The 27,472-nt window shown below is 42.4% G+C and overlaps 3 protein-coding genes and 1 pseudogene across 10 annotated transcripts; 2 read left to right on the top strand and 2 right to left on the bottom strand.

Moving 5' to 3' along the window:
* The first annotated feature begins 3,425 nt into the window (after positions 1 to 3,425).
* Positions 3,426 to 5,369, top strand: LOC130134704 (two-component response regulator ORR3-like). The gene is made up of 5 exons (XM_056302300.1): positions 3,426 to 3,559; positions 3,760 to 3,869; positions 4,005 to 4,082; positions 4,725 to 4,795; positions 4,922 to 5,369. The coding sequence occupies exons 1-5, from the start codon at positions 3,457 to 3,459 to the stop codon at positions 5,259 to 5,261; spliced, it is 702 nt and encodes a 233-aa protein (XP_056158275.1). The 5' UTR covers positions 3,426 to 3,456; the 3' UTR covers positions 5,262 to 5,369.
* Positions 5,370 to 7,435: 2,066 nt separating this feature from the next.
* On the top strand, positions 7,436 to 12,955 carry LOC115674656 (uncharacterized). Of its 8 annotated transcripts, none has more exons than XM_056321624.1 (9): positions 7,436 to 7,582; positions 9,054 to 9,074; positions 9,168 to 9,232; positions 9,351 to 9,456; positions 10,634 to 10,816; positions 11,423 to 11,914; positions 12,104 to 12,187; positions 12,261 to 12,359; positions 12,481 to 12,955. In XM_056321624.1, exons 3-8 carry the CDS (start codon positions 9,185 to 9,187, stop codon positions 12,323 to 12,325), a joined length of 978 nt encoding a protein of 325 aa, XP_056177599.1. In that variant the 5' UTR covers positions 7,436 to 7,582; positions 9,054 to 9,074; positions 9,168 to 9,184; the 3' UTR covers positions 12,326 to 12,359; positions 12,481 to 12,955. The 8 variants fall into 8 exon arrangements, with proteins under 8 accessions (XP_056177599.1, XP_030452977.1, XP_056177597.1 ...); XM_056321623.1 differs by lacking the exon at positions 9,054 to 9,074 and adding an exon at positions 8,422 to 8,471 and having other exon boundaries at positions 7,496 to 7,582; XM_056321620.1 differs by lacking the exon at positions 7,436 to 7,582 and adding an exon at positions 7,583 to 7,721.
* Positions 12,956 to 13,611: 656 nt separating this feature from the next.
* LOC130141012 (cystathionine beta-lyase, chloroplastic-like) lies at positions 13,612 to 18,710 on the bottom strand. The gene is made up of 13 exons (XM_056321618.1): positions 18,476 to 18,710; positions 18,139 to 18,313; positions 17,929 to 18,041; positions 17,679 to 17,749; positions 17,515 to 17,606; positions 17,244 to 17,331; positions 17,056 to 17,167; positions 16,302 to 16,398; positions 16,134 to 16,215; positions 15,139 to 15,256; positions 14,888 to 14,995; positions 14,714 to 14,816; positions 13,612 to 14,110 (listed from the first exon to the last, which is right to left on the bottom strand). Exons 1-13 carry the CDS (start codon positions 18,533 to 18,535, stop codon positions 13,935 to 13,937), a joined length of 1,395 nt encoding a protein of 464 aa, XP_056177593.1. The 5' UTR covers positions 18,536 to 18,710; the 3' UTR covers positions 13,612 to 13,934.
* Positions 18,711 to 21,607: 2,897 nt separating this feature from the next.
* LOC130134747 (wall-associated receptor kinase-like 22) lies at positions 21,608 to 24,260 on the bottom strand (annotated as a pseudogene).
* Between the last annotated feature and the right edge of the window lie 3,212 nt (positions 24,261 to 27,472).

The following is a 27,472-nucleotide window of genomic DNA, read 5'->3' as shown; positions in this document are numbered from 1 at the left end:
TGTATCACAAAAACTCCGAATTGGTATACTCGCATCACATTTACCCAAAACTAATTTTTGTGTAATAAAAATCCCAAAACCATGCATCCATGCCACATTTGCCCCAAATCGATACACCCGTGCCACATTTATCCCAAATTGTAGTAAATCTGAAATTTTTTGTGGGTGAATGTGGCACGATTATACTAGTTTGGGATTAATGCGACACGCATATGCCAAATTTGGCGTTTTTCATGTTAACCCTTGTTATTTGGATAAATCAAATCTGATAAGGTTTCCTTCGAGATTAGGACACTCGAGTTTGCGCGGTATCCAAAGCAGTCACCGAGAGAATAACAAATGATTGAATAACCCGAGTGAATTTCAGGTTGAAAGAAAGAACGAGCGGGCATTCCACGTTTAACTTTTGCTCCTTTTTTTTTTATCCTTTTCATCATATTAAATATTATCTTTAGGGTTGTGCACCTTGAGTTCTTGAAAACGTGCCGATAATGATGTCTAAAATAGGTCCACCAGTGGCCAAACATGTCCTTCGGACATTGATGGGGTCAAAGCAAGCCATCATGAAATTTCCGAAGGCAAACACTGCAAGGCTTCTTGCGAGCAGACCAATACACAATCTTTGGAGGATGGTAGATTCTCCCCTCAAATGCAAAACAAGAAGTGGAGATAACATCACCATTCGATGCATACTTAACCTGATCTATCTCCGATATATACTCGACTTGACTCATATTGTTAAAACATTTCCATATCTAACATAATAAAAGAAAATTCATAGCCAAACTGAAGTGAGCACACGGAGTAAACAAGAGCAAGATCAAGAGAGGGTGAAAAGAGAATCATGAAAGTGAGTTGGATTTAAGTAAATGGGTTTATGACCCATATTATGTTTAAACACATTTACCGAATATAACTATAATATATACGTTAATAAATGAGTTTATGACCCATTTTGATATGTTTAACTTTGGCTCGCCGATCTAGAAGAGAAAATGAAATCAAACGGTGCATAACGCCATCCCCAAACTTGTAATTCGTCGCTGCACGCATTGGGTCAGAATTATAGGATCACAGCGAACAAATTTAAAAACTCCGCAAATGACGTCACATGCTCGGCCAAAGTCCGAAATTATTTGTGTCATTATCCCGCGCAAGAACTATTGCAAAATTTATCAAACGATCAACATTTTTTTGTATTTTAAAAATGGATGGATGGGTGGGATTTGTTTACTTACCGTTTTTTTACGGACGAGGCAACAAAACAGCGACCAAATCCGAGGATCAATGGATGTGGGGGCGGTGATCTGTCGCGCGTAGGGCGTAGGGAGCATGGTAGCGGGGTGGTGGTGGAGGCGAGCATGAGCGTGAGCATGAGCATGAGCAAAGATCTCCACGAAGGCGCGTGGGCCCCGCGAGATCAGCCTTTTTTAATCTTTGGGAGCGTGGATCATACGGGACAGGCTGGACCATGCATCATGTATCGAAAGCCTGTCGGGGAATCTTCTTCCCTTCCTAATGAGGACCCCCCTCTCGCCGGATTACCTGTTTCGTGGTGCTCCCCGCCCTCGATTCAGGGGTAAAAATCCGTGGCCGCATTAGACATCGTGCTCTTATAATCTTTCACCGTTCAATCTCTTGAGCTGGGATGATGGATGGGACATCTCTTGATTTTCGATCCGACGGTGGAAACCCGAGATAGGCACGGTGGCTCTTGAAAGCCATGAGCTTATCTTTTGATTTCACAGACTTTTCCGGTGGACCTTATTCGACGGAAAGAATCTTTTACCGTTTCTTCTTTTTTTCAATGGAGACGGAGGATGTTTCAAGACCTTTATGATTGTGTCTCGCTGAAATCGGAAAAAAGCATGCATGCCCTAGACGTTTTTTTCCTTCAAATTGCTCGATTGAATTTGTAAACTTTATTTCGGGTGCAGGTACAATTTTTTTTTTTGTCTGTCCTACTCTAACTCTCAACTCAATGTTAGACTTTTGCCCTGCCTCTTATAACGCGTGGGAGTCGAAACTCACATCTGAGATTACACGTCCCCGCCCCTAACCCCCTTAAGAATGTGGGAAATCGAACTTTCTACCTCTCCCTTCCTAAGTATGAAATGTAGTTACTGGGGCAAACCCCAGTAATTGCATTTAGATACTTAAAGATTATGTTTTTGTTCCGTTTGGTTTTTTTCTTTATGGAGTTAATAGATGGAATTGCCGACGTCACTTACTGAGTGAGACTTGATGTGCTGGTTTGGCCTGTCGAGTCGATTACTTGTGTGACATGGACATGTTGATTTCCTCATTTGGAGGTGTTTTAGGAGCGTAGAAGTCCTGTTCCGTTCATCTCAATCGAGGGTGAAATTTCATTGATTCGAAAGTGAGTGAAGACTTACAGTACTCTCTACAAATAATGATTGGTTTACATATCTAGGAACGATGCCTCTCGAGACCAATGATTTCACCTGGTTCTTCATCTTTGCTACACGTGATTTACGATGATTTTCCTCTTAAGATAACATAGAGAGCATCCAATACTCTTTCGAACACCAAATCGATCCCTATCTGGCGTGACTATACTCAGTCATGCATATTTGATTATCGAGGATACATAAACTTATTTTTCATGCACGACGTGAAATAAAAAATGCTTGAACATGATGATTCGAACTTAGAAACGACTAACGGCGCTGGTTACACTCCAGCCCATCAAGGATTTTATCCAGCCAAATGCATCGATTTCTTCCTCTTCTTTCTTTCTTTCTTTCTTTTCTCGTTTTTGTCCCTTCGTTTCTCTTTCTTCCCTCCCCTGCTTTTTTCCACCGCGCTTCCCCCACCTGCTCTCAAAAGATACGGCGATGGCGGCTAGGCTGAAGCTCCCCCGCCCCGCGCGCACATGCCGGCGGTCAAGCAGAGGCGGAGGGACGGTGACGTCATCTGTATCTGCTCGGGAGGATTTTGGCGGGCCCCATTTCCAACCCCCCCTTCCCCCTCTCTCTCTCTCTCTCTCTCTGTCTCTCCCCCCCCTGCTCTTTCGGCTTTTGCCTTCGCTTCCGTCCAACACAATCTCTCTCTGTAATCTCCTCTCCTCCTCTCTCTCGTACAAACTCAACCCCACCCCCCACTTCGCACGCCTCAAATACCCTCTCTCTGTCTCTCTGTCTCTCTGTCTCTCTATGCATCTCACATTCTTTTCTGCCTCTGCGTCTGCAACTGGAAGGAAGGAAGAATCGGCTCGGGAGAGAGGTTGTGTTGGGGGATGAGGAAATCTGGTCGGATCTTGCTCTGTAGGATGTGCATTCTACTGGGTCTTCCTCGTATATCGACCCCGTGCTCTCTTCTTCGTCGCCCTCCTCCTCCTCCCCTGTCGTAGCGGCGGCGGAAGTGGAGGAAGAAGAGGCGCTGAACCCTCGCGAGGAGTTTCTCTGTTTTCTCTGGGAGGGGGGCCCCGCCAAAATGGGCACTGCCGCAGAGCCTCGGTTCCACGTCTTGGCCGTCGACGACAGCCTCGTCGATAGGAAGCTCATCGAGAGGCTCCTCAAGATTTCCTCTTACCAAGGCACTCTCTCTCTCTCTCTCTCTCCCTTCTCTCCCCCTCTCTGGCCTTTGTTCTTTCTCGGATGAAACGAAGAATGGGTTCTTCAAGAAGTTGGCTTAGCTCTTCTGGTTGTTGCTTTGTTTTTTTTCCTTTTCGGGTGTTTTCATATCTCGTTCTCTTTTGTTCTCACTTTGTTCAATTCTTCCTGTTGCCATTTGCAGTGACTACAGTTGATTCTGGCAGTAAAGCTCTGGAGTTTCTGGGTTCCCGTGGAAACGATGACCGAAGCAGCTCCGATCCTCTCCCGTCCGTTTCGCCGAACGATCATCAGGTAATGCGTGCTTCAGTTTCGGCATTTTTTCTCCCTTTCTTTCACTCGGGAGTTTTCTTTTTCCTGTCCATTTTTTCGATTTCCTGGGGGTTCAGCCGTGCGGCTCATTCTGACGTCCAATCAACTGATTAACAGGGAGTGGAGGTGAATCTCATCATCACGGACTACTGTATGCCCGGAATGACCGGGTTCGACTTGCTCAAGAAAATCAAGGTACGCCCTCTGGATTCTCTCCTCTCCCCTCTTTTTCATGATCACACGTATTCTTTCTTTCCCATTCGCGCTTTTTCTTTTCTTTTTCTCTTCTCTCTCGGTCGTCTTGTAGGTATCGTTTTCCTTTCCGGGAAAATTTGGCCCCAGGCGTGTCTTACCAGATTGATTGATTTGCTTTCGATAAATTGACAAAGTCCAGAAAGTGGCTAACATGCACGGGTCTGAATGTTTCTGTTCGTGGGTCCTTCCATTTTTATCTCTTTGCGCCCCTTTTTCCCTGCCCACTTGCTTGGGAATTTCCATGATAGTAATCTCCAAGAATATATTCCCTACCTGTTTTCCCAGTAATAGTAAAGGCTGACTGATCACCAGATCTGTCGAGCCAAGAAAACAAAGAAAAGCAGGACAGAACAGGGCTATCAGGTCTAATCCGCGAGAACCTTTTCTCTTTGGCAAACCCCTTTTTCTCCTTTCAGAATTCGAATGTCCCCCTCAAAATTGAATTTTCCTTAACTCATAGATAGCCTCTACTTTTCTTTTTTTTTTTGGTGCAGATTGAAAGTGCATTCTTTTACTTAATCCTAGAGAGTACTGGAAAGAACTGGTGTATGCAAATCTCATATGACTTGTGTTCTTTCGCAGGAATCTTCATCTCTGAGAGACATCCCGGTGGTCATTATGTCATCCGAGAATGTCCCTTCAAGGATCACCAGGTAAGAGCAGCATATACTACTGTAGGAAAGAGAGAACTTCCTCAATGTTTGTGCTCAAATGTTCCGGACTTTTGGGAGGACGGATGGTGTTTTGTTAACGGGTGTGTTTCATTTGGGACGATGCAGATGCTTGGAAGAAGGGGCGGAGGAATTTCTCCTGAAGCCGGTGAGATTATCGGATGTGAATAAGCTCAGACCCCACATAATGAGAACCAAGAAGCTCGAGAATCCGAAACAGGAATCACGAGAAGAATCAGAGGGACATGGTGAGATTCGATCGCAACCACCACCGTGCCAACATGAACTCGAAACCCAACAGGGTCAACACCATCAATCCCAGCAGCAGATTCAACCACACCAGCAACAGAAATCCAGCAATAACAACAAGAGAAAGGCCATTGACGTTGAAGAAGGCCTTTCGCCCGACAGAACAAGAACCAGATACAGCGGAGTCGCCACTTTCTGATGAATCACTACACACCCTTCAATTTTTTTGTGGCCATGTATCTTTTCACTAATTTTCTCCTTCACATCCCATTCCTGCTTACTGCTGGAGCATACAGATCAGAGAGAAGCGCTGCAGATTTTCTTTTTCTTTTTTTTTTTGGCTTTTTTCAGGTATATAGATCTTAAATGAAGTAGTTGATTCACAGCACACCCCTTTCTAATCTTGTCCAATCTCAATCCAACGAAAACAAGAGTTATAGAAGGAAACCACATGTGAAACTTATGCTATGTTTGGGAACAAAGGGGCGAAGAAAATTGGGGAGGAAAAATGCTACAAAGTTCAGAAAATTACCCCCAAATTTATCTCACAACAGTTTAAAATTTCTTTTAAATTTCCACCCAAATTAAGTTTTTGAGCTACATGGTCAAGATTTTAAGCGAAGTTTACCTCAGATTAACATGCACCAGAGCAAGGATAGTTTGCATCAACACATTAGACCCCACAAAAATCCTCCTCGTATGCTTATTAGCAAGTCAATGGAGTCATTATGTCGAAAATTCCAAACGTGCATTAATTAGCCTTGTGCTACCGGTCACCACCGTTACACGAACTATGACACCACCAACCAAACTTGGTTCGAGCACATAAAAAAGAGTGAGAGCGAAATTATAAGTTTTCCAACCAAACTTGGTTCGAGCACGTAAAAAAGAGTGAGAGCGAAATTATAAGTTTTTCGTTTGTTTTGCAGAAATGAATGATTTAAAATAATTTTTTTTAAAAAGTGATCGCTTGAAATAATTTAGTCAATAAAAAATGTTATAATTATTTACAATAATTTATATTTATATTTTCACGGACGGTAAATTTTTTTAATTTACTTTTATATATTTAAAAATCTACATAAAGTGCCAAAAGAAGTATCAATAAGGGGTATGCCTTCGCTTCGGCTCAACTTTGGAACTAGACCGAATCGGCCTTACCTGGTAGGTTCAAGGCCGGTTCGCACAGGAATCACCGGTTCCAAAGATTTCTAACGGGCTTCGCTAATCCAAATCTTGATTCAGGATCTTGAACTATTGGTTCTACCCAGGGTCGAACAAGTATTGATCGACTTGCGAGCTTCTTAATTTGTGTTCTTCCTCGTTTGTTCGATCATATTCGTGTGTTTCTTTCCAGTTTTCAGTAACGATGTCATTTAGACATGCTTGGTTTTCGCTTAGTGAAAGTTGTCGGACCGTGATTCTTTGAAATCGCCAAAGCCAGCACAGTTCGATCCACTTGGATATGTGATCTTCGAATCCTGACCGGGGCCCTTCTTCCCGTTCATGTTTAACATTTAACATTTTGATACAGTCTATGGACTAAATCGAACACGTGTTAAAAGTTCAATGACCACAATGAACAAATTAAAAATCCGGGGACGAACATTGCACATTGGACTAAAGTTCAGGGACCAAATTGAACAAATTTAAAGATTCATGGAGAAATCGCCAAAGCCAGCACCGTTCAATCCACTTGGATATGTGATTTTCGAATTCTGATCGGGGCCCTTCTTCATGTTCATGTTTAACATTTAACGTCGTGATACAGTATAGGGATTAAATTGAACACGTGTCAAAGGTCCAGGGACCACAATAAACAAATTAAAAGTTCGGGGACGAACATTGCGTATTGAGCTAAAGTTCAGAGACCGAATTAAACAAATTTAAAGATTCATGTAGCACATTGCACGTCGAGAACATCAGGAACCATTTGTGTCTAGTGCTCCGACTTGGGACGATATGTCGGAAAATCTCAATAGAAACATTTTCTTCTTAAAGAGAAAAACAGCGATATCGCAATATCCTATTAATTAAAAGATGGCGTTGTCAACACAGAAGATCAAACTTTCGCCGCGGGCATCCCACGGAATGGACCGTGACATTGACAATTTACAGCGGCTGCGCGGAGGCGAGGGGAGGGAAGGCTGCGTTGACCTAACTTGACCTCGATCCCCACGTGGGCCGCACTCCCTCCCTCCACGTCCGTCCGACGTGTCACGCCTCCCCACTCTCCAATATATATATATATATATATGCGGCTCCTTTTTTTTTTTTTCCTAATTGGGTGCAATTTTTTTTTTAAAGAAAAAGCAAAAAGCAAAAAAAAAAAAAAACACTCGCCAGACGCGGACAAAACACAACAAGAACCGTACCGAACCGAACCTCCCCCAATTGCGTCACCGAAAGCTTTTGATCACCCCAAAACAAATTCCCTCTCTCTCTCTATCTCTCTCTCTCCCCACAATCGCGGCCGAAATCCGAGTTCTCTCCGCCGCGGATTCGCCGGAAATCCTCCAGGTGAGCTCCGATTCCGGCTCCTTCCTCCTCCGATCCCGAGCTCTGTTTGCTCGACGGTTCTTCCTTCTCCTTCTCCTCCTCCTCCTTCGGGAAGGTCTTGGTGCCGTCGTTGATCGAACGCGTCCCGGCGAGATGCGCGGTGGGTTTGTTTCTGCATTCGTTCGTGCATGTTTGGGTGATTTTCCTAGTTTCTATACTCGTGCTGGATTTCCGGTTTGCTCGGCGTTAGGGTTTTAGGATTGGTGCGGGCCGTTGGGAGGGGGGGGGGGGGGGCTCTGGGGTGGCGAGCGCGAGCTCCTCTTGATCCCGTGATCGGGCGCGTTCTGAAACCCTAGGGCTCTGTTTCGGTCGTCGGGGGGTCGTGTGACCGGGATCGGATTCCCTTTGGCTGAGGAGAAGTAGGCGAAGTGATGGCTTGGTGAGGGGTTTTGGTTGAGTGAGCCGTTTCTAGCTGGAACGAAAGCCGATGATCCGGTTGGTATCGGAGGCTTTATTGATGGGTTTTTCCTCGTTCTAGATTTTTTTGGCGAGCTGTAGTAATGGTGTTACGGCTTTTTCGGGTTTTGGAGATTCTCTTCATGATAGCAAGTTGTGTGAGTTTATGGATTCTAGATGAGTAGCAGAGACAAATTACGGAAAATCGCATTTTCTCGCGTTCTCGTGAAAGGAAATATCTTTTTCTCGTCCGTAGAGAGTACGCATGCGCGCTTAACAATGCCTTTATTGCGACTTAACTTTCCGAGTTAATCTAAACCTTTGCCTTTACACGTCAACGATAATTTTAAGATGATGATTTACCCTCGGCGATATGTTCTGTGATAATCCCATTTCCAAAACAGGACCGAACGCAATGGGGCTGGAGAGGATTCATTCCACTGAGTAGGATAAGGTTCTTGTTGATGTAATTTGTTGTTTGAAAAGAGTTCTCTGTAATTTTGGATGCTTGACAGACAGAATCGTGCCAATGACCCAAATGAGTTTCGGCATTAGAAGAAATAAACCATTCGAATGATTCTCCTGACCTGAACTTCTCGAGTACATTCATTCACACAGTGCACGTGAAATGTCTGGAAAACAGGAAGCCCTACAATCAGCAGTTACTACGATTATAGAAAAAAAAACCCTTTATTTCAATTTCTGTTTTTTTAATGCTAAGTTAATCATGTCTTTATGTACTATATTTGTACTTTTTTTCTGTTTCGATGAAGGATTTTCCCGTTTAGTTGCCTTTGTTGCGACATGTGATAATCCAGATCTTTATCTTCTGTTCGGAGAATTTCCTCTGGACGATGATTTTTTACATGATTAGATGCAGTTTCTGAACATTTGGATGTTTTTGCTGCCATCATTATTACATTCGAGAAATGCTGTTTGTTGCAATCAGCGTCCCCTTGTACTTCATATTGCACATTCTGCTTATATGATTTGTTACTGAAATGTGGATTTTTTGCTCTCCTGCATTTGATTGCAGTTTTCTGCTCGCTGACATATTGTAATCCTAAGCTGAACATCTGAACTTTGTCAGTCATTCGATGTGGCTCTAGGAGACAATTTCTCCAATCTGTACTTTACTTTCTTCCCGTAGGCCCAGAATCTTCAAGCATGTCAAGTGGAACAGATAGGAGAGTCTCACGTCAAGATATACAACTGGTAAGCGGGAAAATGAGTTTTCTGTTCTTGCGTAATCGATTCGTCAAGTTTTTATATCCTTCACAGAATCTTGATATAGAAGTCTGACCTTTTTCTGTTTGTTGTTTCTTTCTTACAGGTTCAAAACCTGATCGAACGGTGTCTACAGCTTTACATGAACCAGAAGGAAGTTGTGGATACGCTGTTGGAGCAGGCGAAAATTGATCCTGGTTTTACAGAACTTGGTACCTAAACTTTTTTATTTCATTGATTGTTATATCATCATTTGTTTTACTCGAATCACGTAGGCATCGTGTAAAAAACATCACGCTATGCCAATCAACAGCATTTTGTTTATATTTTGGAAACATTTGTAGCGTATCTTGAGAGCATTAGGTGATATGTTGTAGACATTTGTAGTGTATCCTGAACATAATCAGACGCGTTTGCATGTGCAAAATTCTTTATAGCTATTGGTTTGGAACGATGAAATGGTTAGACTTGGACCTAAAGTTCCATCAAGATCTAAGGTGCCGATGAGTTATTTATTCTTTATGGAGAATTGTTTAGGGAAATACTGTGAACATCCCGAGATGCTTTTACTCATCCCCTATAGGCACTCAAAGGAAACCCCTTGTTTCCCAAAAATTTTCAGCATGTGTGAGAATTTAACTGGATGAATGTCACACCATCAAAGTTGAAGTCCAAATCGTGCAATTAAAGTATTAGGGATATTCTTTCGTCATGAAAGCTCTTTCATTTCTTTCCCAGGCAGGCAATATGTAATTTGTTATTGGGGGCCGGGGGGGGGGGGGGGGGTTAAATGTAATCGAATGTCTTTCTTTCCTTTACTGAATATTTCCAAGCCTGCTACTTGACCGAAAGAGAACCTGGCAAATAAATAGTGGGGCTTGCAAATGATGGTTCCTGTTGCTTCCGTATGAAGATGACAGTAGATAGACATGGCCAGGACCTCTCCTTTTGCTTATCTGTAGTTAGGGATACCCTGTGTGCTTTCTGGGGAATGGAGACCAACTTAGTCAGCTTTTCCGTGTTCTTTTCCTGAAAATTAGGGCAGAGGAAAGTACTTTTTTGGCTGAGTTATCTGGCCTCTCATAAAGTACTCTTGCTATGTTTTCCTTGAGAATATTGAATTTGACCAAATCCCTAACTGCCTAGTCCTGAACTTAAGCGTTCACAATTCCACTTGCGAGCTGTTAATATTGCTGGTTGTTGGACATAACAAGAATTTCTGTCGAGCGTTGGGCTTTCAGTTATTGCATTAGAACAAGAGCTGGTAAACTTCCAGTAGAGGTTGGTACCATGCTGTACCTTCATGAGTTCGGAAGTTCTGCCAATTCCTTAAGAGTCCTATTCAGATACGACTTTTCCTAGTAAATACTATTTGTTGATTTTTTCCAGTCTGGCAAAAGCTGGAGGAGGAGAACCGAGAATTTTTCAAGGCCTATTACTTGAGACTGATGGTAAAACACCAGATAATGGAATTCAACAAGTTGCTTGAGCAACAGGTTCAATTAATGCGGCAGATGCAATCTAGTGGAGCGTCGGGTCTTCCAACTTCTAATGGAACTCATATGCCAACATGTAAGATTGTTTTTGCTACGGTTAGACATTTTGTTTCTGTTGACTGTGACGAACACTTTCTGTGGTTACTATGATATTCAGGATAAGTTCATTATCTACCCTCAAATAGTACTGTTTTTTTTGGGTCAAAAAATAATACTTGAAGTGTGCAAATTTGCATTTGAAACTCTTATTCTGTTGTTTCCTCATAGTATTACCTAGCATAGTGGGTTTTTCCTTTGTTTTCATTGTTGGTCATGCATATGGTCTCGTATGAGTGAATTGGAGTAACAAATGTTGTTTTATGAGGTGAACCTTTTATATGTCTGTGCTTATTGGCTCAGAACTTTTAACGTAGATTGTTCTCCCTTCGTTTCTACTCATTTTTTTTTGGGGAAAGAAGCAGATAATTTTCTAGAGAAAATAACTGTTGAAATGGAAAGAACAGATGTTTATTCACTTTTAAATTCTGTTCACAGAAATGATATGGTGCTCATTCTGTTTTCCATCTTCTGGGTTTTACATCCTGCAAGTTCCATTCCCCAACCCACCTGCAGCCCGCCCTCCTTTTCCGTTGTTTAATTTATACCTTAGTCTACTAATATCACTTGGCAATGCGTTTAACAGTACCTCAGAATCCAGCATGCTATACGACAGGACCAGCATTGAGCGCAGAAAACATTCAGCGATCCATTGGTTCTGGTTTAACCAATGCATTCGCCAATGGTGGCCCGCCACTTCCTACAAGTTTGCACACTGCAATGCAAATGTCTGCGCATGCCAGTAGGATTGATGCTCCACCAACTATGCTTTCTAGTCAGACCTCAAACATGGGGGGTCTGGGGCCAGGGATTAATGGGGGAATGATTAAAACCGAAGCTGGCTATTCTGGTGCTTCACCGTACATGTTTGGCTCTGATCACAATGTCCTGGAAACACGTCCACCTATTGGCGACACATCTGTTGCATCCTTCAGTAGTGTAGACTCTACATCGCAACCCATTAGTGAACCCCTTTTGGATGCAGACACTTCTTCATTTGGTTTTTTGGGTCAGATACCCAGAAATTTCAGTCTATCAGACCTGACAGCAGACTTCTCTCAAAGTTCGGGTTTGTCTGGTTTGTCCTTTTCTCTTTCCATGTGTGCCTAGAGTTGATCGTACATCATCCTTTTGGCATATGAATGTCCACTCAGATCCAACTTTTCCTAGATTTGAGAATTGTTGGTCTCGATACATCTGCGTCAATAGTATGTATTTTGCTATGTGATAGCATCACGTATAACACTTTGGCTCTAAATTTGTTCAGATATACTGGAGAGCTATCCTCGCTCACCTTTCTTAGCGACAGATGCTGACAACTTTCTGGATTCTCGTGAAAGGGGAGAACAAGGTAAGTATCCTCAATAAGGATCTTTGTTGCCCAGATGCAAAGACCTACTCAGATAACTGTGTCGGTGTTACAGGAGACAATAGGCGGTTGGATACTATATCAGAAAGCTTGAATTATGGAGATTTTGGCAGTGAATAGCACATTTTGGCGGTGAATAGCAACTATTTGAACGGTATGTTGATGCTGATTATGCTGTTTATGGGGTTCTTGTCTTTTGGATGGATGAGAGCATGTTGCCCTGAGCTGGAACTCTTTTCCTAAGCTACTGTCACTTGTTTTGTGTTTACAAGCAGGTATATCATCGTCGTAGGAGAAAAGAGTGTGTACATAGTCACTTAGAAGGAAGATGCTTAAGACTTGGTCCTCGAAGATATCGATTGTTTTGTAAAGAAAAGAATTGTTGACTGACGTCCCGGGGTTAGTGACGAGGACGATGGGAGCGCACTTGTTCTTGGAGAAAGAGAGATGAATAATGTGGGAGCTGGGACTTATATATGACTCCGGAATTCATCGAGATGAATTATTTAGGATTGTGCTAGGATTTATTTATTTTGCTGCATTTGGTGTGTTTGAAGGTTTTAGCGGCCTGTGATTTGACTGCTTCTTTTAGGGTACACGGACACAGGTTTTGATGTTGACTGATGTGGTTTGCCTTTCCTTTTGCTTTTGTTGCTCCCTGTTGGCATTGTGTAATTGTTTGATATGTGTCAAATGTATATATCAGTTTCGGTACCTTTGAGGAAAGCTTAAACGCAGTGGTTTTGGTTATTTTTTCTTCTGTTGCTTCCCCCTGTTTTTTTTTTTTCATTCACTTGAGTGTTCCTAACATCAGCTTTCGTTTTTTCTAAGCGTTGAAGGTGTGTTTTATGTTATCCAGTTGGGCTCTTGGCTAGGCTGGGAAGTGCATGCGTCGGCCTACTTTTTGCTATATTAACGACTTGAGGAGTGTCTTCTTTAGGGGCGAGCAGGCTGTGGTTTGATGTGATTTAGACGTCAAAGCAAAATCAAAACGTATCGTAATAGGAATAAAACCAACTTAACTTTGGCATTTGGTTCCGTTTGAAACCGAACTACACCGTTATTCATTCTCAATTTTTCTTTCTTTCGTTGAAGTCACCATACTAGCTTAGAAGCATTAAACTTCATGAACAAACCAAAAGTCTATACTCAACAATACATAGATTCGCAACAAATGGAAATAAAACTTACTTCGAATAATCTATGTTGGCCCTAGACCAAACTAGGAAAGATGGTCTGGTTTAATTTGTAAACCATGTCCTCGAAAAAGTACTCGACCAAACCAAATCGCAGAAAACAGTGCTTCAAGTTTGGTTAATGGTCAGAACCCTCTTCTGCTAACCCATATACATGAACATGCACTTGAGATGAGTTGAAAAGAGCTTTCTGCAGATTAAGTGTATGTCTTGTTAAAAAGAATTGTCTTGAAACCTTCCATTGCTCCACTAAAGAATGGTTAAAAACCACCAACAGGCAAACGCTATCTTTGTAAATGGGAAGAAAATATACTGAGAACAGAAGCCATAGATTAGATACGACAAATCCTGTTCCCTCTCTCGTACTCACGGCTAAACTAGTTTTCTTTGTGGTAGAGAGCAAATGGCAAAACCAAGAATCACTGGGAAGCAGAGAACCATAACTTTGACATCATTTCCAGAGTTGTTACACTAGGGATAGAAGCTAGGACAGGGCAAAGCACCTACGAGGTCTCCCAATTTGGGGCAAGCAACTAAGACGGTCCAGTCCTAAGAGCAGTGTCCAAATCAGATATCAGATCAGTCACATCCTCGATTCCCACGGATATTCGAACGATATCCTCTGTCAGGCCCCGAGCTTCGCGGACCGCGGCTGGTATGCTGGCGTGGGACATAAAGCATGGCATGCTGATGAGGGACTTCACACTCCCTGTCAATCAAATTTAACAAGTGAAAGATTCAAGTTAACCTCAAAGGTGGCTGTGAGCACTGATTGGCACAGTCCACGCACATTCCATTCCAAGCATTCGAAATGTTAATTCTCAATCCACTTAGTTTTTTTTTTTTTGGGGGTCAAACAATCCACTTAGTTCAGTAAACAGATTCTTCTGCAAATTTAATCAAGCGGAAGGTAGCTGCTTCGTGTTTATATGGATTTTTTTTCTTGTACTTTACCGAATTGGAACTAGCTAGATCCCAGAAGTATTAACCATAATTCAGTAAGGACCGGCTGGCCAATGATATTTCGAACGTGAGGTTGTATCAGATGAGAAAGAATTAAGCGAGACTCACTCTAAGAAGCAGATTACAAACACCGAGTGGTGTCTGTTGCTTCATATATTTATAAAGATATGTTGAAAGACAAAGTAGCACAATATTCCACCATGTGATCTTTAAGATGAAAGGAACTACACATAATGGTGAGAATTTAATGTAATCATCCGCCATATATAAGGTTTACTGCAAGACGCACTAATTTCACATAAGGATGAAACTGCTAGAGTTAGGAGCAAGTTTAGTTCAGGGAAATTACCAAAACTAACAGTTATACTGAAGTACTTGGTGGTCTCAACAATATGCTTTGACAGCGCCACGGACCCCGTTACAAAGCTAAGCACAGCTCCAGCACCCTTAGCCTGCAATTGACATTTAAGGTCAATCTAGATTCTTCAGCACCAAAGTAGGGAGTCTCAGTTCCGCCGAGTACCTGAGTGTAGTGTAAAGCACGCCCTGGATGATCAGGGAGACCTGCATAATAGACTTTCTTCACTCGGGGATGGGACGATAGAAACTCGGCTATTTTCTGTGCATTCTCCTGTCCAAAGATGTACAATGGTTTCAAGATCAAATTTCTTGGTGCGCTTAGATTAGCATACCGGATGCTTATTCCAATGAAAGTGGGAAAAGCACATTCAAACTGAAAAAGCAGGTAGTCTTAAAGCAGACATAAAGCTGCACCTGTTGCTTCTCAATCCGTAAAGCCATGGTCTTAATACCTCGCAAGCAGATCCAACAGTCAAATGGAGCTAGACCAGAACCTTCGGCATTTTGAAGGAAATATAACTGTTTTGCCAAGCTGGAACATGTAAAAACAGGGGAATAAAACAAGAAAATTTTTTTGAGCGTTGACAAGGGCAAAGGTCAGCAACAACCAAATGTCAGAAGGAAAATAAATCAAAGAAAAGCATTTTAACATGAAGCTAACATTGTCCAGTGAGCTATGAAATAGTTATGCAACTACCTACATGAGATTTGTTCCATTGGAAAGGCAAGGATTGCATGCAAGGTTTCTCCAAATTTAATAATGGAAAACCACATAGAACATAACAGGTGCTTTCACCAAGAGACTGGTTGGAGAATAAACTGAAATTACACCAGTTATACCAAAGACAAGAGACTTGAAATAGTGAAACACATAATGCTAGAAATCCAAAATATATGGTGCCAAGCAATATGAAAAAACATGTGCAACAAATGAAATTTCAAGTCCTGTTAACTCTTGGATATCACCTTATAGCTCAAAGTTCAGATAAACTGATTACTGAATAGCTCATCCAGAAAGGGAAATCATGGTAACTAAGTACTTAATTAGCCAAACATTGAACTTTTATACAGAAGACCAGTACATGGAAAGCTTGTATTAAAGTGCAAATCTGGCAAGACAGTTTTTTTCCTTTTTGCCCGACTATAGAGCGAAGTGAAGCATGTGAGCAGATGATCGTATGCATCAAGGACTTCAAAAGGGTTTTGCAAGAAGCAATATGTAAATTTGAATAAAATTGGCATTGAAGCCGCTACTTTTTCACATCTAACAGCGACACCTAACAGTAATCAAGATTAAATATTGACTTCCAGATCTACAGCTCGTACAGATACCAAGGTGGGTTTCCTCTATTCATAACTATTTGCAGATGCCTTCTCAAGAGAACTACTTTCATGTTTGCAGTTCTTACCTTTCCCCTTTCACCGCAAGCACACCCGCCATGACATCACTATGCCCAGATATGAATTTAGTGGCAGAATGCATGACAATATCTGAAAGAAAGGACACGTAATAATAAGCAACATGCAATTTGCATTGGGTACATATTCATATAACATCTACTTCAAAATCTGGCCACCTGCTCCCAGTTCCAGTGGTTGTGATAATACAGGTGACATGATACTATTATCCACCAATACAAGGGCACCGCGTGCATGAGCTATCTCCGCTATTTTCTAGAAGGCACCAAGGAAAAGCATTTTTTCATCAGAGATATGCAACAGGGCAGTACTCTCACAAGAAACAACAAATCAAGTGAACAGCTGGAAACATATGCTGTTTTAATTTTAAATGCATCCACTGTCTGCATTACATACCACATGTGGAAAAAGATTTTTCCATAAGTTAACAAGATAACATTTCCATTTGTTTATGGGCAAGAGGTGTATCTTTTGAAGACAGAATTGATAATCCTTGATCTCATTGCAAAATAAATACTAATAGAAACTTCACGGGCATAACCAAAGGATGTGAACCTTACGAATTACTAACAGCATTGATTAAATGAAGCAAGGGGTCTAGTGTATGGATAGGACATCAATATCCACAATATTTATGAACACGCACCTAATTTATCCAATGTTTGCACTAGGATTTACACGAATTCAAACACCATTTCCTGTATATTAGTCGCTTGACAAAGATTATAACTCCCGCCGCTACTTAAGAATTTTCAAGTGACAATGTTTCGAAAAAAAGACGAAGAATAATTTTGTGCGGCAAACTTAAAATGGATGCAAGCACTTGCACAGAAGTGCACATGGATGTGTCTTCTGAAAGTACTTCTGCTAACCTGATAGACAAAGAAATCTGTGATGAAGGAGAGAACTTACTCGTATATCGGAAATTTGTTGCCGTGGATTGGTGGGACTTTCTAACCAGACAAGCTTGGTAGAGGGACCAACAGCAGACTCAACCTCATGTAGGTCACTTGTATTTACCCGCCTAAAACATTGATTTGGTAATTAAAATAGGTAAACTTGTTTTAGAAGAAATGAACGAAAGTAGAAATAAAACTGACTTCACCACAACTCCAGATTTTGGAGTTACTTGAGACAACAGACGATCGGTACCACCATAAAGGTCATCTCCAGCAACAATTTCCTCACCTGCACATTTTTTTTTACCCCGTCTATTAGCACACGAAACAACAACAAACATCTCAATATTTCCAAGCAACCCCAAAAAAGAATACAAACTACTGATGATCCCAAATTCATTTTCATCAAGCCGAGTACTTACAAAACAGAAGCGAAATATATATGAAACAAAGCATGCAAAAGAGTAACTACCATTTGAAACAAGATGAGTGACGGCAGCCAAAGCAGCCATTCCGCTAGTGAAGCAAAATGCTCGATCGGCTTTGTCCAGCTTCGCGAGGAGGCTAAGGAATACAAACATCCGTAAAACATAAGTAAGCTCAAGAAGAATCCAGAGGCATCAAGCATGACCATACCTCTCTAGAGCATCCCGAGTGGGATTTCCACTCCTGGTGTAATCATAGGGACCATTTTCTGTGGCCGAAGGCTGCAAATTAGCTTGTCGAAAGTCACAAACAAGAAAGAATTCACCGTAGCATTCGCAATGTTACACACACCAATACCTTCCCCTTTTGGAAATTTTTTGCTTCTATTTTTCTTGGCCAAGACTAATCAAATAGGAACAAGAACTAGGCATCGATCGCAGGAAGTCCCATCGAATCTTACCTGCTTAAACGTAGCTGTTTGGTAGATCGGCGTGCTGATAGCACCGTAAGGATCGAACTTGTTCTCGAAATTCATCAACAGCGTCGACACGCCAGGCTCCTTAACTTCAATCTCTGCAGCCACGACAAAACATCAGGCAAAAAAACAAGAGAGCAGCAGTCACGGCCAAAAGAACAATCAGAGAGAGAGAGAGAGAGAGAGAACCCTCACCGTGCGAGCACTCAGCGACGCCGTCGACGACGGCGGAAGCGCTCACGTCCATGTCCCTATCTTTACAGCACCTCAATTCGGACGACCTCCTCGCCCGCGACACCAATCGCTTCCCCACCGAGCTCGCTCTCCCGTCGAACCGGAAGCTCGAGGAGATTCGCGCCGCCGCAGAACCCTGCGAGAAGAACCGCCGCCGCCGTCAGGGCCGAAATCAAAAACCAACCGAGAAACCGCGCGCGGTCGATCGATCGAACGCCATGTCGGTCGCGGAAACCGGGAAGGGAGAGAGAGAGAGAGAGAGAGCAAAACCGCGAGACAAAGGATTGCGAGGGCTCACGCGATCGTCGAGGAGCCGGCTAAATGCGGCGGACCTCACAGAAATGGAGGAGAGAGACATTGCCTAGCGCGCGAGATAGAGAGAGAGAGAGAGGGGGGGAGGGTTTTGGCGAGCGGAGAGAGACTAAGACGGCGACGAAGAGGACGACGACAACAAGAAGCGACGCGAGCAAAGTACAGAGAGGTTGAGGTCGGACGGACAGGGTTTTGCTGCGACGACATCGCTCGTTTAGCGCGAGCGACAGGGAGTCTCTCCTGGCGAACATATTTCGAGTCCGGACCGTACGGTAATGGAAAAATGAAGCAAATAGTTGTTCAATTTTGATCCACTGTTGACTGTTGGACTGAATTTGTTATTTATTCAATATGACTTCTAAACTTTAACTCAATATGAAATATCGTCTCGAACTATCAATTTGTTTAGTGTGTTTCTCGAATTTTTAGTACTTGTTCAAATTAGTCCCTTATCTCGATGCTTCGCTTCTTTTTTTTCGTGGAGATTCCGCAATAAAGTAGGTATGTGACAGCTCTGATATCAAAATGGACAATTAAGAAAAACAAGTGAGATAGATATGCTATCCCCAAACACATCGGCACACTTTGTCATTTCAAGAAGAGTGCCTTTTGGTCTTCTAAGTATTTGCTTCTCAAAACCGAACACTTAAAGTTTCGGATTTTTGATCCGCAAGTTCCACATTGTAAGTGAAGAGCATACTTAACCATATCACCTGAGCGTGCTGACAATAAGATTCTAGATTCTAATAAGAAGGGATCATTCTAGAAGAGGATGGAGAGAATTTAGAAAGCCAGGAGTTTAGAACACAACACCATTTTATTTCCTGGGCTCGGTTGCCTCTTCAGTACACAATACATTGCCTTCTGTAGGCGTAAACAGACGTGGGATTCCCAGCATTGGATTCTCATTATGGCCTAGACTTCTTAAGATATATATATATATATATAGTGAGAAAATAAGCGATAAGGCTTGTTAATTTTGCTTTGCAATATGCAGTGGTCGCTTTATTTGAGCTTGCAGTTTTTTTGTCTCCTTCACGTTTAGGCTTCATGGGATCTTCGGACTGATTGAGATCGATGATTTCATTGATTGCGCTGACGGATTGCATTGAGACTGCAATCTGGGGGTGGAGACATTAACTTGCAGGAGCTGCTTTGTTGCGGACCAGCATGGATTGGCAGCAACTGTTCTGTTGTGAAGCTCGTGAAAATCGTTCATGTGATTGTGCTACTTGGGGGATTCCCATGTCTCTCTCTCTCCTTCAATTTTGGGGGACATGTTGTTCCGTGACATTACCATAATGACTAGGCTGACAATTTGTAATCAAGGGAAGTGAGATTATTACATATCAAAGGTTGTAGATGAAGATGTCAGAACATCTTTACCGGTTACATCTATAGAATGTAGGAGAAGATTATATCGACTTGGGCATTAGAGGCCCTTGGCTTACGGTATATTGCAGTTGCAGCCGGAGATTAAGGCTCCTCCTTGGAGTTTTAAAAGGCGATGAATGAATTCCACCTCTCTCTCTCTCTCCTTAGAAGTTTGGTGCTCAGACCAGTTCTTAGTGAATAACCAAGAGACGGGTTTCCGGTTTCGTGTACTTAATCGAGCTGTTAGTGTCCAGTTAGGTTGATCTTGAATATAGCTACCTTAGCCTTAGTACGTATATAGAATGATCGGGAAGAATGATCTCATATCTTCACCATTTCTTTTCATATGGTTGACAACAGCCCAGATTCTTGAATATAGTATCATCCAAGCATGGATGGACGATTGAAAGTGCATATTGCTCCTTTCTTCTTACATGGAAATGGACAGAATCCTAAGCCCGACCAGAGTAAGTATAGATTCTGAATTACAACTGCTGCTTCTCCCGGGGACTTGGTTTGTGCTGCCAACAACTTAAATTTATACTGCTATGGGGGAAAATGTACCTATCTTAATCAGAAAATGTTGCGACTTTTGAGATATTATATTTGCAGATTAAATCTAGGTGAGGAGGGTCTTTAGATGAACAATTAAACAGCATAGAGGAAAAGCATGCATAACCATTATGAAATATCATGCACCTGTGGAAATGCAATTTAGTCCCCGAACTGAACAACTGTCGACTCCATGTCACTCAGGAACGCCAGCGTACTGCAGCCCACCGCGGCGAAGTTGTTCTTGATCTGAGAGAACACAAGTGGACTTCCTTCCAAGCTAACCGAAGCATTGGTATTTCCTGCACTGCTGCAGTTCGAGCATATGATCGGAGAGAGGACGCGAACGATGCCTTGTTCTTCTTGATAAGTCGCCACCTGCCAGAGTGACCTCCAGAACGTTCCAATCCCACACTGGCCGGGAACGGGCCCTCAAAGTCGCATTTGATCTCAAACCATTTGTTGAGATAACAGTTTTCTCCAATTCTAAATGGGAAAGGAATCGCAATGATTCTACAGTATTGGGAGCAACTTGGCTTTGCTAGAGATGCCGTGGCTTGGGCCGATGCGTTGTGCAGTAGGAATGTCAGGAAGAGAATGGAGCGGAAAAGCAAATGGACCACCATTGCCAGAGGCACACACACATGTTATTTCTCCAGCACCATCATGTAGAAGGAAGGAACTCCCTCGCTCAGTTATGAGCTTGAAGACGGGATTCGGGCGGTAGATGACAGAAGCTAGTGCACAACACCATTTGGTTGTTAACCAAAATGCCATGAATAACCCAGTGACAATGGCAATTATTGACCCTAAATTTTACCTTAAGAAGCTAGGGATAGAGTGCCATATCAGAGGGGAAAAAACAAAAGACATACGAGAAAACAGATGTCCTGGAAAATGGCAAATACTAGGAATGAATTCTTAAAAATCTTCATTGACAAGAGAAAGAACTAAATAATTCTTCCGATCAAGTACAAGCTGGTACTAGCTATTCAGCACCTAATTTTCACCTCATTAGCCACGCATAGGACATCCACCAAAAACAATTCCGAATCAATAGAATACATGTGAATTTCTAATTTCAACCAATAATAGAACTTTATTTCTTCCTAAAACCAATGATAACGACCTTAACACTCGCAAAAGGACCATTTAGGCGCGCAGTCCATGAGCGCATTGGTGCGATGATTCCTCACCAAGATTCAGTATCTAGAAGTGGATGAACATCCGGAAATGATATTAGATGCACATCTAGATCTGACCTCATGGATGTCCAAACATCATCCCAGCTGGTGTTGTTACTCGAAACATCAATGTCGCCGTGGTTTTGTACATTACGGGAACGATTTCGCAACATTCGAATCCTCTCCAGCTCCATAGCTACTTCCTTCATTGAAGGTCGTCTCTTCCCCTTGAGGTCTAAGCATCTCTTTGCAAGGTAAGCAACTGCCAAGATCATCTCTTCTTCCTTACCTTGCTTCAAGACTTCAGAATCAAGAATATCAACAAAATGGTTCTCCTCGATGGAAAGTACAAAGTATGCTGCCAAACCTCTGTACTCTTCAGGCCTAACAATGGAGATTGGCATTTGACCAGTCAAGAGCTCCGCAATGACGACACCAAAACTGTAAACATCACTTTTGTCGGTAAACTGACATGACTGGAAGTATTCTGGATCAAGGTATCCAAAGGTTCCTCGCACTTGTGTTGTCACATGGGTTTGGTCGATCGCAACAAATTTGGAAATCCCAAAGTCCGCTATCTTTGCCCTGTACTTGTCGTCCAACATTATATTGGTTGACTTGATGTCTCGATGGTAAATCGGTACTGATGCAGAAGAATGCAAATAAGAAAGAGCCCAGCAACTTCAGCAGCAATTCTCAAGCGCATCTCCCATGAAAGCACGAGCTCGTTTTTTGCGTCATGTAGGTAGTGACTAAGTGTCTTGTTGGGGATAAATTCATAGACAAGAAGAGGTAGTTGCGTCTCCGGACAATAACCTAATAACTTGACCACATTTCGATGATTAACCTGTGACAGGATGACCAGTGTTCATTAATGAATTGCTCCACTTTCCCCACATCGACGACCATTCCACAAGATCTCTTGACGGCAACAATTCTTCCATCCTCCAGCATTCCTTTGTAAACAGTTCCTCGACCACCTTGTCCAAGTATCCTCTCATTACTAAAATTGTCGGTAGCCTTCTCTAATTCCTTAGAGTTGAACAGTTTTCCATTTTTTACATGATTGCCGCCTTCACTGGAAGAAAGTTGCTGTTTCAGTAAGATACCACCATTTCGCTTGAAGAATCTGTCCTTCTGCTTTCGCCTCTTCCTCCTCTTCGTTACTCTGCATAACCTCCATAGAAGAAGAAGCAAAGCTATCGCAACAAGGCCCACGCCTATGCCTTATTTGGGAGCAAAAGAATCTTTAGTCAGTCAAAATCCTCACTCGCCCCAAATTGTCAAAAGCTACAAGATTCATGAGAACTGTTCCTTTTGATCCATTTTTTTTAGTGCTCAACTATTTTATCATTTTGAGTAATGCACGAAATTACAAAACATTCCATCTCCATCTCAATTTAGTTAAAACTTGGAAAACTTTTCCTATCATTTTTACATTTCTAGGATAGCAGTTCTTTATGTCCTAAGAAGTAAAGAATGAAAGAGCCTATGTTTTCCTAGATCTCCTGTTGACCATTGCAAAGTGCCAGAATTTTGCTCTATTTACATGACAAGATGCAATGCACCTATCAAAGGACTATACGGAAGCATTTTAAAAGTTTGTAGTATACGACGGAATACCGATAGCGACAAATCTAACCCTCCAGTCACGATCCACACATTCATAGGACCCTGGCCGATTCTCACGCATCCAAGGGCAATTGTTCAGTGTTGAATCTTTGCATTCGTCGACATCTGCACAATGAAAATTCTGGTCGCTCATCGACATGCCCTAACAGGACATCAGTTTTGCTACAAAAGATTTACACCGACAGAAGACCACACCTTTTTAAAGGTTAGTTAGCTTTTGTTTTTAATGTCTATGCTCTTGCTGATTAATTATAACTAGTGCAAATAAGCCATGCTTCTTCTTGTTTGAAGAATCAACTCTTGAAAATGTGTATTGGTTGGGGGCAAAACCCGACACGAAACACAAGTCAACACGATTCACAAATTGTTGTTTGCACAACTTTTACACGGCAACCTTCATTGATTGTTTCCACCAGACCATTGAAAAAGACTTAAGCAAATCGTTTAGAAATCATGAAATATCATCACATGAACATTAGAATTTGCATATCTTCTATTTTCACTCGGTTGAAAGACTAAACTCTTCCAATTCCAAGCAAAATCACCGGTCAGATTGCGCGCGATCAGAGACATGTAGATTCAATGATGTATCAATAATCAAAGTTGCTTTACCTTGACAATCTGCAAGGTACGTATTCCCGACGTAACCAGACCTGCAATAACACCTGTATAATTTCGGCAACCGTTCACTCTCCGGTTCGCCATAATACTCGCAGCCATACGAATCGCTTCCACTCAATCCGATCACACTCACCATCTCTTTCGGAATCCCCCACTCCAGCACACCAGGCACGTACTCCATCTCTCTCAGCATCCTCAAATCCTTCGATTCGTCAAACTCTAACCATTGCTTATCCGCCAGGAACGCGAGCCTGCATTCCTCTCTGACGGCAACAGTGTCATCGTCGCTGATCCACTTGAACTTGACATCAAACTCCCGGAGCCCCAACGGGATCGAGGTCCTGCAGCAGCCGACGCCGGAGCAGTTGCTAAAGTTCCCAAGGCCGCCTCCGTCACAGTGGGAGGCACATCCAATGACGGCGGAGGCGGTCTCCGCCATCATGGCGAGGTTGTTGCATCCAACAGCAGCGAAGAAGTTGCCGGGCTGGTAGAAGGAGTACCGAGTACGGGCTGGAGCGAAAACTCACGTACTAGGAGGAGACGGCCCGGCGCCACTGCATTGGTGGCGGACGATTGGGAGGTGGACTTTGACCGTGCCGTCGTGGAGGCCGTAGGTGGTCTCCGATGCGGCAGTGGAGTTGGCAGTGTAGTAGGCCGGGACGGAAATGTTGAGGACCTGCAAGTCGAGCTTCCGGAGGACCGGTACAGTGGCGTTCTGGCCACAGACGATCTAGAACCACTTGTCGAGGAAGCATCGGGCCAGGCCGAGCCTGAAGGGGAAGGGTATGGTCAAGTTCCCGCACTTGGGCTCGCATCCGGGCTTCGCGGATCGAAATGTCGGTGCGGCAAAGGTAGATATCGGCGAGAGAAACGAACAAACAATGACGGTTCGAATCAGTTGATGATGCATGCTTTTTATGTTCCTGTGGAGACGATGATCCGCGCCAGTGATTAATCGTCAGCTTGATCGAAACATGAAAACGGCGAGGCCTTAAGTTGGATTCCTACTCGATGTAGTGATATCACGAGCTATTCCTCGAAAATCTCTTGAATGTCGATACGTATACCCTACATTCGACCCGGTTTAGATTGATCGGTTTGATTTGATGCGCGAAAGCCAACGTTAGATAACCCATCTCGTGGAATATAGACTATATTTCTAGACGCCATGTCTACGTCTAGAAGCTCAAGCCAAAGGAAGTTCTACTGTGAATTGGGGGTTATTTGTCACGGGTGATTTTGCTCTTTTTGTGTTTTTTTATGGGTGATTAGTACTCCTTGGGAAACAAAATTTTTCCCTTTGGAGTTAAGGGAAAGATTGACGTTTAGACATGCATTGACCGAGACCCGATTGGAGTACGAATGGTCAGCATCTTTCCAAGACCGTTGCTCGATAGATTCATGCTGAAGACTTGAAAATTATTACCGTTAGCCATCGTCAAGCATGCACTTCCAAAACCCATTTGAGAAAAGGTGCTGAGGAAGACAGTGCCTAGCACTAACGTTCGTATGCGACAGGATAGACAAACAGATAAGTAGAGAGATAGGTATATGCAAAGTAAAGGTTTCGATCAAGCTTTTGTCGCGCCGACACGTGGCGAATCCTTGACGTGCCTAAGGGGCTAACTGGGTGTGGTCCGTTCCTTCGACACGTTTTGATCTTTTATTTTCAACATCATGTGCCAATCTAAACGTGCCTTCTAGAGAAGAAGTTTTTTCCTGCGATCTACATTTTTAAGGAAAATTTCAATTAAGGACCCCAAGTGGGGTCAAATTCTCAAAAGAGGGCTCAAAGTGAATATAATGTCAAATAAGGGCCTGAAGTGTTCAATCAGTCTCAAATAAGGACCCGAAGTGCCCAAAAAGTCTCAAATAAGAGCCTGGGTCGCCGGCGTTGGGCGAGGCCGGTCTCGCCTGCAACGGTAAGGCCGGTCTCGCCCGACGCCGGTGAGGGCGAGCCTTGCCAGCGGCCGGCGGGGCGGAGCCCTCGCCCCCAGCGAGGGCGGCCCTCGCCCGACGCCGGGTGAGGGCGGCCTCGCCTCGAGGCCTACGACCTCTCACGGCCGCTATGGCCTATGAGGAAGAAAAGAAAAAAAAAAGAAAAGGAAAAGGAAAAGAAAAAAAACAAAAAAGGAAAAACAGAAAGAAAATAATAAAAAAAATTAAAAAGTTACTGTTCCGATGCCGGAACAGTAACTTCTCGCCGGCCGGCAGGTATTTTGGCCGGCCGGGGACTTCAGGTCCTTATTTAAGACTGATTGAGCACTTTAGACCCTTTTTTGACACAATATTCACTTTGGACCATTTTTTGAGAATTTGACCCCACTTGGGATTCTTAATTGGAATTTTCCCACATTTTTATACTTTGTTACGTTTTGCACTTAAAAAAAATACATATGGATTTATAGCTCAAAAACTTTAAAAAAACAATTGTATTGAACACTATCTGCCTATGATGAGCTAATGAGATGACGATAGATTTGTTGTAATGCAAGGTGCGGACATTTTTCACCTTAAATATTGTTGAGACCTAATATGAAACATTCCAAAATTTTTGAAAAGATTATGTCGAGTACAATCTGTCCATGATGAATATAATACGGATCAAGATTGATGTATCGTAATGCAAGTTACAAATTACAGTACGTCTCTCGGACTTGTATATAGTTCATGACCCAATACGACGTAAGATAAATCATGAATGAGCCCACATATTTATGTTGCCTTTTTCTATGAACCCATTAAATATAACAGATATCTAAATTAGCGAAGAAAGAAATCAGTTGAAGCAGTATGAAGTACAATTGTTGTAATAATCAAATTAACGTGTTTATTTGTAAGAGCCCTATAAACAAATCTCGTATGCTCATTGGTGAATATATACCAGTAAAAGTGCATACACTTTGCGTTAATATAAAAACCGACCTTAAAAGTATTTTTTTGTAAGACCGGCTTATTGCAAAAGACTTGGATTATTGATCAATGGAATCTAATTATTGATGCAAGATAAAGAAAGTGCAAACACATATGTGTGGAAAAGGAGCAAAATTTCAAGATTGGATTTTTTTCAGGTAAGGTTGTCAATAAAAATTGGAAAAAATTCAAGTAAATGAGGTGCACGAGTGATAAAGCAGTATTATTGATTTACGTTTTTGTCCATTGATAGCATATTTCTAAAATAACTAACTTGGGATGTTTCGGTAAGGGCCCCATCTAGTTGATAAATGGTAAACCCCAGTGAAAAGCTAAAGCAAGAAATCAAGAAGACATAATATAGTCTTCAATGATGCTAGATAGTAGATATGCATAGAGCAGATTTCTATGTTTCATATCACTCACGTTTAAAGGCAAGTAAAGAGATTTCTATGTTTCATATCACGGATGAAATATCTGACTAGATTTCTGTTCTCTTCTGCTCTTAGTTGAGAAATTGGCTTGTAGATATTGTTTATAAGCCAAATTTAAAATCCGATCGTGAAGGAGGAGGAGGAGGAGGAGGAGGAGGTACGTTCTGGGGGGGACAGTTTTCTCTTCATTAGCATTTCGGTTTTTTTTTATTAAACAGTGGTTGGGAGCAGCAGCACCTTTTTGCCACTTTGGGAATGACGGTGACTTCGAAC

The sequence above is a fragment of the Syzygium oleosum genome, unplaced genomic scaffold (genome assembly GCF_021117445.2).
Source record: "Syzygium oleosum isolate NSW1041296 unplaced genomic scaffold, Sole_v2.1 Sole_v2.23, whole genome shotgun sequence".
In the NCBI taxonomy this organism is placed as follows: Eukaryota; Viridiplantae; Streptophyta; class Magnoliopsida; order Myrtales; family Myrtaceae; genus Syzygium; species Syzygium oleosum.
This window is presented reverse-complemented; position numbering and strand designations above follow the sequence as displayed.